This window comes from Chelonoidis abingdonii, chromosome 1 (assembly GCF_003597395.2).
Source record: "Chelonoidis abingdonii isolate Lonesome George chromosome 1, CheloAbing_2.0, whole genome shotgun sequence".
Taxonomy (NCBI): domain Eukaryota; kingdom Metazoa; phylum Chordata; order Testudines; family Testudinidae; genus Chelonoidis; species Chelonoidis abingdonii.
This window is the reverse complement of record NC_133769.1, coordinates 134,501,781-134,519,566: the sequence shown is the minus strand read 5'-3', so window position 1 is coordinate 134,519,566 and position 17,786 is coordinate 134,501,781. Positions and strand designations below refer to the sequence as shown.

Genomic DNA, 17,786 nt, shown 5'->3' with positions numbered 1-17,786 from the left:
TTGTTCTATTTAAATTATAGTTTGGTTACATACTTGCTCATAAAAAAAACTATGTAGCAATAACAACAAAAATCCATTTTATTATTAGTCAGTTGGATAAATAATTGTTGGAATTGTAAAAAATATTACGGAGTGTGTCTCCAATCTGTTGGATGTTATCTGCTGGGGCACAGGGCCCCAGCTCCTTAGGTATGTACATTTTTGACATTTATTATTTGTTTATGTAGGGCCAGATTCTGATACCCTTACTTAGGATGAGTAGCCGTTTATTTCACAAATCGTCGTAACTAAAGTAAATTGGGCTGTTCGTGGAGTAAAGTACTCCTCAGTTTCAGTAAGGGTGGCAAAATCTGGCTCATTAGGTATAATGATAGAACATTTATGTTGTTGTAGGGTGACCAGACAGCAAATGTGAAAAATTGGGACGGGGTAAGGGGTAATAGGAGCCTATATAAGAAAAAGACCCCAAAATCGAGACTGCCCCTATAAAATCGGCACATCTGGTCACCCTACATTGCACAGGGGAGTATGGACAAGCCTTCTATTTCCTAAACTTCCCTGCCCAGCTATTTAGAGCAAGAGACAATCTTCTTGTCAGCATTACCATAGAAACTGAGCATATGCTTGTACAGGATTATTTTTATCCATCTTGTAGAATTTGATTGCAAATTATATTCTATCAGATGGTCAAAAAGGCCTTTTTTACTAGCCGTAAGCATCAGAGGAGAATATTTGTGCTACAAGAGGGTTGCTGTGCTGGGCGGATGAGTGGGTGTTCCTTGGCTGAGGCTTCTCCCCATCTCTGAGAGTCAATGCAGAAGAGGGTCTGTGTGTGAAATCTGCAAAGAGAAAAGACTGACACTGTTTACATCTGCATCACCAGCAGCAGGATGAGAGCTGCCTTTGCACCAGGGGCGGTTCTAGGCATTTTGCCGCCCCAAACACGGCAGGCAGGCTGCCTTTGGCAGCTTGCCTGCGAAGGGTCCGCTAGTCCTGCGGCTTCGGAGGACCTCCCGCATACTTGCGGGAGGTCCTCCGAAGCCACGGAACCAGAGGACCCTCCACAGGCAAGTCACTGAAGGCAGCCTGCCTGCTGCCCTTGCAGTGCCGGCAGAGTGCCCCCCGCAGCTTGCCGCCCCAAGCACGTGCTTGGCGTGCTGGGGCCTGGAGCCACCCCTGCTTTGCACCCAATCAACAGATGTGGTTCTGTTGTTTAAATTAACTTGGACCTGTGTCATAATTCAGGGACTCTATCTGGCTGTGCTAACCCACTGATTATGTCGTGTAATGGTGTTAGATTAGCTATGTAATATTGTTGTCTTAAGTGTTAGAAAAATCTTGGGAAGGCTAGAAGAACAAAGAATTGCGTTTGAACCAAATGGTTAGAAGCCAACCAATCTGAGGCCCAGATTGTGACCTGACAGTCTGCTTCAGGAAGGATAGTGCCTAGCTGTCTGACTCTGGAAGAGATCAGAGAGAGACGTGTGACTCTGGGAGTCACAATTCATTTCTTGATTCCCCCTTACTCAAGGAAATAATCTGCTAGAGGTCTATGCCTGCAGATCAGTCTAAACTGGTCTGGGCTATACTTGTTCAGTGATGGCTGATGTATTGTGCAGAGTGGAATTAAGGCTCCTTCCACTCCCTCCTCCTGCATACCCACTCCCTGCCTGGTTACACGGGACGGGGAACAGTGGAGGCTGCTTTTCTCCCAATGCGATGTAAGCTGCTCAGGGAAACAAGGTGAGGGGACCTTGCACCCCCTTCTCTCCTGTGCTTCAGTATATAAGGCAAGCAACAGCCTTGCCTGGAATGTGATCTTAGAGCAGAGGCTACAGGGGACACAACAAACAGTGCCACTGTTTAAAACATGAGAGCCACTACTGCATTAAGAATATGCCATTAAGTAAAGACAAACAGCATTATTGGTTTTTGGTTCATGCCACAACCAACAAATAAAAACAGAATAAATCTAGACATAGTCTTCCTAGTATATTCACAGAATCAAGAAGCTAGTGGCACTGACAAAGTGAACGTAATTTTTTCTCTATATTATCCTATAAATTCAAAACCTCTATCTCTGAGTCATCATGTTGTCAGGCAGATAGCTTGATTGGTGGCTATGTATCAGCACAGAAACAGCAACCTCCAGCAGTCATTTAGTCCAAATTACATGTTGTGTGTGAGGTCACTTTTCTTGCTTAAAGGAAGCCCTCAGAATATAGTTTGGATGGTAACTGAAGTTTCTTGGCTGTATTTTAAAGTCACATTGATGCTGTCATCTTAACATTTTAATACGCACTGCAGATGTATCCTTCAAGTTTTCATAGAAATGTTAAAATTTCCAGAATAATGGCTCAGATCCTCAGCCGGTGTAAATCAGCTTAGCTCCATTTACTTCATATTTGCTGACAGCTGAGGATCCTGCCTAATAAGTAAAGAGCATTTACCTGAATTATCAGGTTGGAAAGGCAAGAGTATTTCAGTTCTGAAAGCAGAATTCTTCTCCCATTGCATATTCAGACTCAAATATCCAGCTCTATTCACATGCCTAAAACTCCCACTGATATTAATGCAAGTTCTGGGCACATAAGAAAAGCTGAATATAGAAATCAAGATATAGTGTATGCAATGAGAGAAGAATTTAGCCCTAATATCTATTGCAGGGGTAGGCAACCTATGGCACGTGTGCTGAAGGCGGCACGTGAGCTGATTTTCAGTGGCACTCACACTGCCCGGGTCCTGGCCACCAGTCTGTGGGGCTCTGCATTTTAATTTAATTTTAAATGAAGCTTCTTAAACATTTAAAAAACCTTATTTACTTTACATATAAGAATAGTTTAGTTATATATTATAGATTTACAGAAAAAGACTTTCTAAAAACATTAAAATGTATTACTGGCACGCAAAACCTTAAATTAGAGTGAATAAATGAAGACTCTGCACAGCACTTCTGAAAGTTGCTGACCCCTGATCTACTGTATTAAAAATAATATTGCAAAAAATATGGATTTCTGCTGTAAAATAGGCTCCACCCAGAGTCCATCTTTAATGTTTCAAGAAAATACACAAGTATGTTCCCTGCTTTTGAAAAAGTAAAGCTAAATAATGTTTCACAGTGAACTGTCCACTGTTTTTATCCACATCTGTCCTTCAGCCCACTGTCATAACACCTCAGCATGTGATCTTACTAGTTCTCACAACTTGAGCAGGACAATGTCTGGCCAATTCTTGGATAGCAGGATTTCCTCCCCTTTATCTTCTATTTGCAGCTTTTTCTGCAGGAGAGAAGAATCTGGTCCAGACTCAGGACATACATTCAAGGATGCATTCCAGTGAAGTTGATTGAGGATTTTGGGGCTGATAAGATTTTGGAACATATCAAGTGATATGAAGTATACTTTCTTGCATGTTGGACTGTCTTCTGTCTAGAGGCGTGAGAAACATGGCTCTTCTCTTCAATGCCACCCCATCGCACTGTGCCTCAGTTATTTTCCAGCAAGATCATTTGCTTTCTGTCCCATCTATGTCTTCCACTGCAGAGAAATACCATCCAACAAAGAACTGTCCAATGCACTTGGCGTAACTTCCTTTTGGAATAAGAGTGATCATCTTTACGGATGACGGAAAGCACAAATGAGGTAGAAAGCAAATAATAGGAGTAGAATTCAGTGCCAACTGAAAATAGTGAGTTGGTGCACTGGTATTCAGGAAATGGTACTGACATTACTGAGAGTTGAGGGTGCTTGGAATTTTGCAGACATGGCCCCTGTACTTATAATATGTAATCTGGACCTATGGGCTTTTCTAATGGTTGAAATGGTGGAGTCTGTAAAAACTTATTGTATACAATATGCATAAGAATAAATTGTATGAAACAGAGATTCAAATTTGATTTTCTTTTGATTCCTAGCATCAGATACAGTTGTTGGCTTTAAAAGAGGGCTAAATAATTGTATGTCCGATTATGTAATGTATGTATGACCAATATATTTTAGTTACACCTGCTAAGAGAAGTGCAAGTAAAGCTCATGCTTCTGCACCTTGATCCCTGAAAGGGTCAGGAGGTAATTTTTAGCCATTCACACTACATTGCATAGTTGTCCCAGTGAATTATAGGGAAGTTAATGCTTTCTCTACAGCATCAGGCACAGACCACCTGACAGATACCAAAGGGCAGGATACTAGACTTCATGGACCATTGGCTGACTCTGGTATGACAAAATGTTCTCATGAACCCAAAATTGCTTAGTAATCAGAGTTTCCAAACCAGGATTATTTTTAATGTGGAATTATGATTTTATGGATTTTGATGTGTGAATATTTTCAATCAAACAATTTAGAATGCCAATAAAAAAGTGAATATAAACAAAAAAATGTAGCTGTGTGGAGGAGAAGAGTCTGGGATTCCTGCCATGAGAGAACATTTTAGGGTCTGATCCTGCAAGATTTACATCTGTGAAAAACATCATTGACTTCCATGAACCTACCCAGAGGTGCACAGATCAAGGTGGGGGATCAGATCCTAAACTAGCATATGATAACTAAGATCTACTGAGTTAAGATTATCATCAGTCATACCTCTTCTTGAGAAATGGACTCTATCACAAAGTGAGGGTTCTGGTTTTGGATCAGGACTTGGATCATTGCTCTATTCTGTACAAAACTGAAAATGAGAAAGAAACCCACTGCTTTGCATTCTGTAGAAAACAGTACACATTTCCAGTTTGACACTCAGTGGGTCAAACCTGTGGGTCTCCTGGAAACTGACCCAGTTGCTAGGTACTTTGAAAAATTACCAGAACATACTCCATTCTTTCATTTAACATAGAACGGAAGGACAACCCGACAGCCACCTAGCAGAGATTGGGTTTAAATAAATTAGAGATGGATAATGTCTGCTAGATAAACTAGTCCATTCTCTTCTCAGGGCGGGATTAGTTGTATAGCATACTATCCAGAGCTTTATCCAGCCCTGTGTTATAAATGACTCAGGGCTATATTCTGACACTCTTTCTTACACTGAGTGAATAACACCACTGATTTCAATGGGCTAGGTTATGACTTTAGGCACAGAGCCAAGCACCACCCCAGGCGACATTGTGACTCAGATGCCTCTCAGTCATAGTTCCTCCCCACTTCCGCCTTGCTCTGGGAGGTGTCAATGTACTGCTGGTACTACCAGGAACAAATTACCAAACCCCTTCTGCCAGGTCATATGTGGTTAAGAGGGTGGAGTCCAGGCTCTTTCCACTGCCTGCCCACCTGCTTGGGGTTGCAGGGGTACTTTGGTGTGGGATATCCCTTTACTCTTATGCACCCACATCTGAGTAGCTTGCATAAGGTTGCAAGGGCAGTTATTAGTCTCCCTTGCCCCCTAGCATAAATATATAATCCAAGCGACAGCCTAGCCCAATGGGACTATTTGTGGAGTAAAATACACCACTTAGCATGGGCAATGGTGGCAGAATCTGCCCTATAGTGATAGGACTTTGACATCAACCTGTGGTCTAATAAAACTCACCCTTTGGAATGTTTCTCTTGATATTCAGAATATGGGCTTTTTTGCAATGCATTTGCTAGGATCCCAATGATAGTGCATTCAAACATGGATTTTATATTCTGTAACGTGCAATCATCCGGAAGTCTGTGAAGCAAGGAATCTGATTCCACCTCTTGTTTGAACTACTGCTAATTGCTAGGGGATAGATTGTGACTTGAGGTGAAGCCCTCAGCAAGCAGGGGTGCATCGGCTGCATTGCCAAAGGCGTTGTCCTGAGAGGCATTGTGACTCAGAGGCACACCTCTTGAGACAATTTCTCCTCTATTTCCTCCTAGGGAGTAATAATTTACTGCTGGTCTAATTGCAACAGCTCATCTTGGCTGGCTTGTGTGTAAGTGGAGTAAATCCAACGCTCTGCCCCTCTCAATCGATCTGTTGTATGTAACCAAAGCAGGAACATCAGGAGAGTTTTCACTCCCACTTCCCCCTTGCACAGCCATGTTGTCCACCTCTGCCCCCAGTGTGACTCATCCCTCAAGGCTACCTACCTTACTAGTTCCATTTTGGAGTGGCAGGTGAATAATGTTACTTAAATGAGATGGTATTTGTCTGGCCATATCACTTACACTCACTTAAAATTCTCTCCCTCCTGTGTATTGTAACCAATAACATTGCAATGGCATCAATTGTGAGAATCAAGCTGGAGCTCCAGCAGGAATCAGCACACCACAGGGCAGAACTGAGCAGGCTTATTTGATTTCCATTTCAATATCACATGCACTGAACAATGATTTCTTGAAGCCTGCTGTGGAAAACAAAATTGAAAGCATAAATATATGCAGATGGAATTCAGAACTGGGAAAGCTTCTGCCAATTTCTGCAACTTATGCATGCTCAAAATATTTACTTAGGGATTCTTAATTAAATAAACCATTCAGTAGGGGTGTTCTGTTTCAGATGTGTCACAATGTCATCACAAAATATGTCAGTGGTTCTTTTTAACAAAGATTCCATTATAGAGGTTTTTATCAGACGCTGTGGAGTAAGTTTTCAGTACAGTGCACAGGGATTTTAGCCATACAACTCCTCTTCTAATGGGATTCGTGTGGCTAAATCTCTTCATTCCATGCTGAAAATGTATCCCTACCCAACAGCAACCTAAGGTTAATATTGAGCAGCAGTTTGAGGTGATCTCACTGAAACCAGAAGGGCATCTAATCAATAAATAATCAAAGACTATACAGTCAGACTGGCCTAGTGGTAAGTCTTGTGCATTGTACTGCTAGGTAGTAAGGAATCTAAATTAGCCTGGTGCTTTAAATTCACTGGGACTTGGATTCAATTGCCCCAGGAGCATCACAAAGGAAGTTAATACACCCTGATATCACTCCTTGATTAGGACTTGGGGTCAAATGCCATTTGTTCTAGTGGCATATATTTTCTGAAAAAGAGTAGTAAAAAGTAAGATTTTTCTTAAACAAAAATGTATTGGGTAAACACGAATTAGATGTAGTATATCTGTATTAAATGGCATGACCGTTTACTATCTCTGTTTGACATCTATATTTGTCAGAGCCAACCTCCTCAGAACTTGGGGAAAATTCAGATGGGGATCTGGATCTGTATTTCAAGGCTTGGGAACACCTTTAAGGTTTACATATTTTTACCTGTATTTTATTATATGGTAAAAAATCAGGTTCTACTAACAGTAAAAAACATTCTCTCTAACAAGGTATGTAGTTATTTTGTTTTCATTCTCTTTGCTGTAAGGCTGGATGAATGGATAGGATTTCTATATTTGCCAGAATAGTTCTGACAAAGGCCCTGATCCTGCAGACATTTATTCATATGATTATCTTTATGTACATGAGCTGTCCCATTGACCCCAATCAGACTGTTCACATGCACTAGACGAACATACATGTGTTTGCTGGTTAGGGGACTGAGAAAGCAACCTACAAAACAGCAGTAAATCTTTCTTATGGTAGGTAGCAAATGCTTATTGTAGAGGTTTAAATTTGTTCAGAAACAATTTTGCATGAAATTTTACAGCTTTCCAGTTCACATACTTTTTCAACCCGCAAATTTCTGTGAAATTTCAAGGGGCCATAACATTTGTATGACTGGCTTGTAAAACTCAGTTGCTCAAGATGCTATGGTTTTGCAGTTTTGCATAAAACATTGTGAGAAATGACTATGAAAGCGGTGTGGTGGAGAGGTAGGTAGGTAACCAAACTGTTTTGGCAGAAAAATTGGAATTATTCGTAATATTGCTTTACATGCTTTAACAACACGCAATTTAAACAAACAACCCCTCCTTTTGTTAAGAATATTTTGCTTATATCTAGCCTAGGGGGAACAGTCATGACCGCAGATCGATTTTAAAAAAAATATGAACACTGAACCTGAGTGTTCAAAATCATGATGTGAATCCAAACCTTCCCAAAAGTCAGGGTATTCACATGCCCTGTTTAGATTTGGCCTGTTATAGGTTTGAACTTTAAACTTGTGTCCAAACCCAGATTCAGATCCAGAGGTCTGGTTTTGACCTCTCTTCACTTATAAGAATGAAAAAAATCACTACAAGCAGTTCCCTGTGAATTAATGATTAAGGTGAAGGCTCTTCACTTCCTCTCAACCAACCATTATTATTAATCTCTAAGAGATGTCACATGGTTCCACTGGTATTGCTTAAAACGGGTATTTCACACTGATGAAGAAATGTAGAACTCAGAACTGTGCACTCATTATCACGGTACAGTACGGTTACAGCAGAAATCTGAACAAAACACCGCACTCAGGATTTCCTTGGGGTAAGACTACTGCTCCTGGAGGAAAGATTAGATGGCAGACAATGGCTAAATGTGGCATGTGGATTTTGGTTTTTTGACAGTTGTTATAAAGCAAAACACACTCAATCCAGTTATAGATGTAGCATTTAACCTGTCAAAGTCCAAACATGCAACTCAGCCCTTTAGCATGCGTGACAAACACACAAACTAAGGGATGCCACAAGAAACAGCAGACGAGGAAGCATGAAATGCTGTTGTGTGCATTTCTTTAATATAAATAAAGTTGTCCAAAATCTCAGTTTCATGATTCAGCATTTCTGTTGGCAATAAATTAGAGTAACAATTTAACAGTAAGCTGACAACAGGTCTGAGGGATAGGCTGAAGAGAAAGGGGCAGTCCCTTGAAGTATTACCAATAAAAAAACCCTAGTAATTATAGTTTGTATTTATATAGTATCTTTCATCAACAGTATCTCAAACCACTTACAAACATTAATTAATTAAGCCTTACAACACCTTTGTGAGGCAGATAGGATTCTACTTATTTTACAGATGGAAAAGCTAAGCCATACTGAAGAAAGTCATTTGCCTAAGGTTTGGCACAGAGTCAGTAGGAATAGTTCTTCAAATCAGTTCCATGCTCGTACTGCTAGATAGTAGTGAGGTGAAACCAATGCACATCTTTAATGCATGTATACACACTACGGCCAAAACTGTCCTTTGATTTTGGTTGCTTCAGGTTTCGGGTGCCCAAATTGAGACGAGGTCAATGAGAGCTACCAGGGGCTCAGCACTTCTGAAAATCACGTCAAAAGGTGTCTCAAGTCGACCACTCAAAAATGGAGGCATCAAGGTTATAGGCCAAATCTGAAATGTCTGGCTAACGAGAGACGTATAGTGCTCTCTGAGTGGAAATTTGGCCTTGTAAAATCAGTGGCAAAATTCCCATTGACTTCAATGCAGCCAGAATTTCACCATTTGAGTACAGGCATAGCTGTCTTTGATCCAAATTATAATCTTGGGTGCCATCATTTCTGAGGCCCCAAATTGAGACACCTTTTGGACTTGATATTCAGAAGTGCTGCAGCTCTCATTGACACACATACTATATAGTGTGTGTGTTTGTGTGTAGGACTGCTTCTAGTGGTATAACCTAGGAAACGGAGCCCACAGGAGGGAAAATTCTACAACAGGCCCACAATCTCTACTGTAGGGCTCAAAGACAGCCAGAGCCAGTCTAGAAGGCACTGATTGGAGAAGGGGCATGCCCAATGCACCTTACAGATGTGCTGAAAGTGCCCAATCAGCCCCATCTTCTCATGCAGAGAGCCCTGGATACAGTTTAAAGTGTAGTTCCACCCTGAAACAATGACTATGTGAGATCATCACCACCTTCTTCAGCTATTCTGCTCCCTGTGTTTAATGTCACATCTGCTGATTCCAGTGAAAAAATAAATGTTTACTACCAGCACTGCAGAAACAACACTGCTGATCTAGATTATTTTTAGACATGCCCACCATCAGCAGAACTGTTGACTAAATTCTTATTGTGGAACCACCCTGTGGGACCCCAATGTCTTCATGTTATGCCTTCATTTACAACTGTGTAACTTTTCTAAACGCAATAGGGTTGCACCTATATAATTTAAAGGTAATGAAGTTGTAAAGATGTAACTGAAAGCAGAATGTGGCCTGTGGAATCTTTATTTCAGGTGATGATGCACAAGCTCGGCTTGACTTTAAGATCTCAGGACTTGTCAAGATGGCATTGCAGTGTGAACTAGAGGGGTGTGACCTGTAGAGTGTTCTAACATGCTCTAACTGCTCTGCTTAGACCCTGCTGACACACTATAAAAAGTACCTAGTTCACACTGATGTCGTCCGCTTTCATACAGGACTGCATTAATATGCATTAGGTACCCTTTAGAGTGCACCAGTAGGTCTACATGAGGCAGTTAGCGTAGAACATGTTAGAACGCTCTACAGTTCAGACCCTCCTATTCGTGCAGACAAGCGCCCAGACTGAGTTTGCAAAGCTGACAATTAAATATTTGTAAACTGAGCACATTTGTTCTGGAGTCATTAGGATGAATAAACATGGAACCTTGTCAATGCTATTTATAATTAGTCATTTTCTGAGTAGAACCACATTTGAAAGCTGCTCTTCCCCCACCGTCTTACGTTAAAGCAAATCCCTTGTATGAATTCCCCTGGTTTTAGTAGTGATCCATCATGTAGTTGCATTATTTATTTAGTTGGAAATTCATACAACAGCATTTTATTAGTTACTGGAAGCAACCTCTGACTAATGCTCATCATATTAAAAGGTGTACACTTTCGAATTTCATGTGACTGACTGTATACAATGCATACAAAATGCCTTTTCATTGTTGCCACTTAAATAGCATAAAAGGATAAGATATGGGAATTAACGCAATTCAGAAAGGGATCCCAGTATTTTAAAGTGTTCATAACAAACAACAAAACTGCAAATGTTTCTAGACCATAATTCACCAGTTATTCATCGAATAATTTTTTTCTCCTTTTAAGCCTTTTTTGTACTGCAACGTGATCATACTATACACACTGTACCTACCCGTATCATATGTCATGATAATCAAAAGGAGAAAAGCCCTATAAACAATGAAAGAAAATGGATTAGTTGTTCTGTAATATTGAGACCTGCCTGAATCCTAAACCAAATATTCAGGTTTCTTTGCTATGATCCAAATTCTTCTCTAATTTTCACAGATTCATAGATTTTTAAGGCCAGAAGGGACCATAATGATAATCTGGTTGGACCTCCTGCATAACACAGGTTGGAGAACCTCACCCAGTAATTTCTGCATCAAGCCCATAACATGTTTGAGCTACAGCATATCTTTTAGAAATACATCCAAGTCTTGCGTTAAGGACTTACACATTTAAAGATTGTATATTGTTAGTTAAACAGAGATGGGCCAGAACCAAAACCTGGTTAAGAATATGCCAGAATTTTGAGGATTTTGGGTCCCATTCTAAACTTTGTGTCTGGGCCCCAGCACCACTGAACTAAAACTCCCAGTCTGAACCTTCATGTGTCAAACTTTGGGAGGGATCAGATTTGGATCCAAATTTTGTACTTCTCGTCGCTCTCTTTTAAAAAGGAAATATGGGACAATGTGCTCACATTAACTCTTCTCTAGTTTCCTAAAATTCAAATGATTCAACCATATATAAAAGCTGTGGATAAATTTAATGGAACGTCAATTTAGAAAGCTCTGCCAAATTGAAGATTAAAGGTAGAACTGGCTAAAACTCTAAATCTCTGTTCTGTGGGAAATTCAGATATTTTGTTTTGGTGAGTGCTTCATTTCAATTTTATCTTTTTGACTATCTATTATATTATAAAAGTCAAAATAATAAAGTTAAAACAAAATGCTTCAACGTTATAGAATCAAAATGTTTCAATAATTTGTCACTGAAAATTTTGACTAAATCAATAACATTACTGCTAAATGTTTTGATTTTGTCAAATTGGCATTCTCCTGTGGAAAACTTCTGTCAGAAAATTTTTGACCAGCGCTAATTAAGGGCTACATTGTTGCCGCCCTGAATGAGTGTGCAAGGTGGTGGGGGAACAAGTTCACCCTTTTATGGATCCACATAGGAGGCAGCTTCAGATCTTGTGATCATTGGGCCACATCCAAGTGCCCCAGCCCTGTCTGAGGGTGGAACACCTGCTTTGCTGAGATGGTCAACAATGGTGTTTGTTGTGAAGGTGGTAGACACTTGTGTCTAGGAAATGAAATGAGACCACTAACTTTTTTTCAGTGCACAGTAAGTTACTGGGTGAGCTAGCTTGGTAAATGACACAGAGAGTTCCTTCCCTGCAGTATGAGGAAGCATCCAGAGAGGAAGCAGCCATGAATTGTCTCCCAGCATTCCAGTTTGCATAGGGATAGGACAGCGGGCCTGGCTAGCTCTGCCAGTAGCTTTTACTGGGTTAGAGGAAGTTTGTCTAGGTGCTGTAGGGCATGGAAAAGGCATAATGCCTCCAGCACCACTTACCCTCATCAGTCTCCTTAGTGTGGCTCTGAATTTAAGAAGCATAATCTACAATGTTTTCAGGGCAACTAGTCTGGACATTCCTGGCAATCAATTCTAGCCCATGGGTAGAAGAACCTAAGTCACTTGGGCGCTTAAGTCACATTTGCAAGTGTGACTGAGGAGCCTAAATCTTAATAAAAGTATTTTGAAAATGAGACAGGCTCCTAAATCACTTAGTCCACATTGAACATTTTATCCCATGTCTTATTTAAAAAAAAACCAAAACTTTGTCATACATGCATCAGATAAAGATGTTGGAAAATGACAGATGTATGGCCTAAAATGGAAATCTTGTCAATCTTAAACAGTTAGTTGGCTTATATTGGGCAGATGCAAGGTAAAGGCAGTCTTCAGAATGAATTGTAACTCATGAGCTATTGCTCTGAAAATATATTGAAGAATAAGAATGACACAAGTTTCGGTTACGGATGTTGCATGTTGGTCTTGACTAATACTCATAAACTTCCATTATTTGCTCAGTACTTTAAGTTAGTAGTAATGGGCAACAATGTTGGTAGAATAAAATTATTCTCTAAATTTTATTCCTTGGTTTAAAATTAGAGGTGAGTGAATTGGCTCTGGTAAATTAAATACTGAGGTTGAACCTAAGCACAACACTCAAGATGAACCTGAACCTTGAAGACTCTACGAAGTTCAATGACCTGTTGACTTACATTTTTCAATATTACTTTTCACCTCTCCTTACTTCCTGGTTTTATCTGGGACCAGATGCAGAATTGCCAATATTCTGTGAACGAAGCTGTTCATGTGGGCTTTCTGGCCCAAATGAAACCAGGAATTCCTGGAAATTTTGCAAGATTTCCAAACTCAATTGCCAGACCAAAGCAGTTGGGATAAGTCTGCATAAATATAGGAACAAAACTTCCAAACATTTTGCTGTTTGCCCATTGCCTTGTCAGCCACACTGCAATACGGAGCAAATGGAGTAAATGGTCTCAATTAGATTCTAATGCCTCTTTCTGCTTTTCTTCAGAGCTTTGTCATCTGTGGTGGCTTTAGGAGCAAATATAATCTGCAACAAAATCCCAGGCTTGGCCCCTCGGCAACGAGCGATCTGCCAGAGCCGCCCTGATGCCATCATAGTGATCGGAGAAGGGGCACAGATGGGAATCAATGAATGCCAATATCAGTTCCGCTATGGCAGGTGGAACTGCTCAGCGCTGGGAGAGAAAACAGTTTTTGGACAAGAGCTTCGAGTAGGTAAGGGATTCTTTAAAATAGTGTTAATAATAGTAAATTGGGACTGCTTGCCTTTTGGCTCTCCCCTTGCAGTGCTTTAGTGATGTAATGCTATAAGGCATTTACACACCACACCAAATAAACCAACGTGCACTAGAACATCAGGGGCACTTTTTCTGATATTATCTAACCCTATTTTTAGTAGTTGAAAAAACATCTAGAGATTTCTAGGTTGAGTCTTTCATTATTCATACCAATCCACACATGAAAATGACTAGAATACTCTGTAGGGGCAGCAGTCACCTGAGTCAATTTCATCCCATAATTTCATAACAAATTTGTAGGCATTTAGTATTTCAGGATTGTTACTGTGCTGCACACTATGACCAGTCAGAATTCCACAGTAATGGTGGAAATGGAACTAAAATCAGCTCCAAAAACACAGACTCCAACAGCAATAGGAGAATCCCAATGAGCTGTTAACAATACATTGCCTATGATACCCAGCTGATCATCCAATACAGAGAAGTGACGCATACATATTCTACTCAGATTATTATCATGTGAAGATGACGCTACAAATTATCTGAAGTGAAAAATGTTTAAAAAAAATAACTTGGTGTATAGGACCTGGCCTAACAAACTCTTACAGTATCATGTGTTATTACTTTCCACCAATTCTCTGTGTGATATTATTTCATGAGGAGAGATCTTACAAAATAACTGCCTATATCTCCAACATTGACATTGTCACTGTCATCTGGTCAGATATCTTTCTCTTTATCTGTCCCTCAAAAGCTGCCCTAGCAGCATCAATTGCACAGTTTGTTGTTTACATGCAAGAGTTTGGGTTTGTTGTGTCTAGTTATCACAATGTTGCATTGAATCAACATGCTAGAAAGAAAGCATATAGTCTCACACCCCTGAAAATACTACAATCCCCTTCCTTTGTGTAGCTGTAATATATCTTCCTTGGATCAAATTCTGATTTCAGTGGTATCTGTGCTTGATTTTAATAACGGTAGTCATTCACATAGGGGAACCAAAAGTCGAATTTGGCCTGTGGTGTTCAATCAGTGATTTTTGTAACACTGTGAAAGAATGACATAACTTTATGCACTGCCAACGTGAGGAGCGCAGGGTTCGTATGTAGAGTGACCAGATATCCCGATTTTATAGGAACAGTCATGATATTTGGGGCTTTTTCTTATATAGGCACCTATTACGCCCCCATCCCCTGTCCTGATTTTACACATTTGCTATCTGGTCATCCTACTCATATGGTGCTTGGGTTGTCTTGGGGGGAGTAAGGCCTTCCCTCTAACACTAGTGAGGAGTGGATCTCAAAAAGCTGGTGTTTGGTTCAAATAAGCATTGATCTGAATGTTCACCGAACAATTATGCAAAGCCTTTGAGTTTGACGCTGGGCTGAAAATCTCCTGGGCACAATAGGCTATTTCCCAAATTGCTGTAAGACAGCATAACTCCATTGACTTTAGTGGACCTGATTTATATCAGCGCAATGTGTCTTGACAAAGACACAGAAGTGCAGAAGAGTGCAAAAATGGAAACAAATGGGAGAAAATATTATCTGAACTTTTCTGAAGCTCAGAAAAGCTTTGGCTGCATTTGAATTTGGCTGGGGGAAGGTTGGGGTGAAGAGGTATTGCTATATCTAAACTCGTTCACTCATCCTTTCCAAGAATTTTAGCATTCATGCAATCTCACTTGTCAGTGTTTCTTTTTACGTTCATCTAGATAAAAGTTTTTCTCTTTTAGTCCCTTTTACACCTGTAGCAATTTTGTGATCATGCAAAATGGGAAAAACACGGCTGTAATTTTGTTGGATACTGGCATAATCTTTCAGTTCTCTCACTGTTGAACAAAAGGAAGGGCTCCAGAAGGGGAAAGAGGTTTACAATCCTCAGACTAGCAAACCTACAAGTAATGGAGATAATTTGAGTTTTATCCTTAACATTAATTGCATCAGAATGACCTCAAGCCACCTAATTACACAGACACTTCCTTGCTGCTGCCTACTGGGGAGAGAGAAATGCCTGAGTCTCTTCAAGTGCTAGTGGTTTGGGGGATTTAATGTTTCAGGGGACATTGCTGACATCTGTTGTTCAATGATGAAATCATGATACACTGTTGATAGTGAAGCTACCTGAGACTCCACACCTGTAGAATTTCTTCGGTATCAATTCTATTTTATTTATTAGTCGTGGTGCATCCCAACAGGGCTAGCAAGAGACCTGGTGAAGTTTAAATAGGTAAGCATGCTTGAAACACTGGGCAAGCTTTATTGAGTATATTAGAGAGAACATCCTGATAAGGATGGACATTCCAAAAATTTAGCATAAATAGAACCAGATTGGGAAACTGGTTGCTGACTATATGAACACACATTATTACAACCTGAAACAAGGACAGCACTGAATAAGAAGAACAAGCAAAGTACACAATTGGGCAAAGAGTTCACACAAAACTGATCAGCCTCTTTTTTTTTTTGCTGCTCACATAGTCATATTTTGCTTATTCTTTGCCAAGCCAGAGGCAGTAGGAGTCAGACTATCCATGCCAACATGTGTTTACCTGATTCCTTTGTTCTGGCTGAACCAGGAATATCTGGTTGTTGAGCTATTTCTCGTGCTTTGGAACTTAAACTGGGGAATGAACATGTGATAGTTTTGCAACTTGGGGCTTGAATTAAGAAATTAATGGTAATAGTGCACATAGGGGCAGCTGCAGCATTCAGAAGCCCAACTGATAAAGCCCTGAGGGTTCCCAATTTATCAACCCTCCCCACCCTCTGCCATGGCAAGTATATGAAATGTATATGTGCCAAGTATAATAAGTGCTGCACTGCAAAAGAGCTGTGTGTTTATGCTCTCAGGCCTTGATTCTCCAAAGCATTTTAAGCATGTGCTTGACTTTAAGTCTGTGAATAGTCTTGATGATGTCAGTGAGATAACTCATGTTCTTAAAGATAAACACATGCTCAAATGCTTTTGCTGGACTGGAGCATCAGTGATTAGTCTTTGGTGAAAGTGTGTCTAGCCCGGTGTAATTTTGCTTCTAGTAGAAGACTGAGAAAAGGTATAAGATATTAAATCTTCAGTTTTGTGCACCTTTTGGTAAGTCATTTTGCTTTGTTCTTTGCTAATCACTATAGTTTTTTCTCTTCAGCACAGCTGAAACCTGAACTTTTAAAAATCTACTTCTTTTCAAGGGTAATACTAATGATTTTAGGGGAATGTGATATGATAAAGATAGGTCTGGATGGCTTCTGTAAGGGAAAAAAAACATGCCTCTCTAGTTGCTAGAATTCTTTGTGTATGTCAACAAAGCAGTGGCTGAAGAACTACTAGCTGTCAATTTATTTGAGGTCATACTTTAATGTCCCTCATGAGACTTTGTGGCCATGGTTAGAGAGAGAATCAGAAATGTGTAAGAGAGACAGTAGGAATGGATGGTCAATTTTCAACATGGCAAAAAGTTGACAGTGGGGTACCACAAAGAACAGTGTTTCTAATATAGTTATTAAAGATCTGGGGAAAGAGGAGAGTAGTGAGGTAGAACTTTTGCAGATGACATTATTTAGCAAGAGTAGATCTAATTGTCAATATGACTGGCAAATGCTAAACAGGCCTCCCTGTTCTAACGTAAACAAACAGATTATCTAAGCCAGTGGTTCTCAACTAGGGGTACACAGATCCCTGGTGGTATGCAGAGGTCTTCCAGGGGGTACATCAGCTCAGCTAGATATTTGCCTAGTTTTACAACAGGCTACATAAAAAGCACTAGCAGAGTCAGTACAAACTGAAATTTCATAAAGATAATGACTCATTTATACGACTCTATATACTGTACTCTGAAATGTAAGTACAATATTTATATTCCAGTTGATTATATGGTAGAAATGAGAAAGTAAGAATTTTTTCAGTAATAGTGTGTTATGACTCTTCTGTATTTTTATGCTTGATTTTGTAAGTAAATAGTTTTAAAGTGAAGCAAAACATGGTGGGGGGTACTCAAGACAAACCAAACTCGTGAAAGGGGTACAGTGGTCTGGAAAGGTTGAGAGCCACTGATCTAAGCCCAATGCTCACTACTGGGCTGGACCTCTCTTCTTCCTGTCAAGCTGGCAAACCAGCCCAGTTCCATCCTGCTCACTCTGTGGGCACGTCTGCCCTGCAATC

General features: G+C 40.1%; 1 protein-coding gene across 2 annotated transcripts in view; it reads left to right on the top strand.

Moving 5' to 3' along the window:
- The window catches only part of WNT7B (Wnt family member 7B), a 145,523-nt gene that overhangs the window by 63,409 nt on the left and 64,328 nt on the right, over positions 1–17,786 (top strand). For both annotated transcript variants that reach the window (XM_032763006.1, XM_032763005.1), the window contains exon 2: positions 13,379–13,605. In XM_032763006.1, the coding sequence (XP_032618897.1) occupies positions 13,379–13,605 (227 nt within the window). The remainder of the gene's footprint in view (positions 1–13,378; positions 13,606–17,786) is intronic.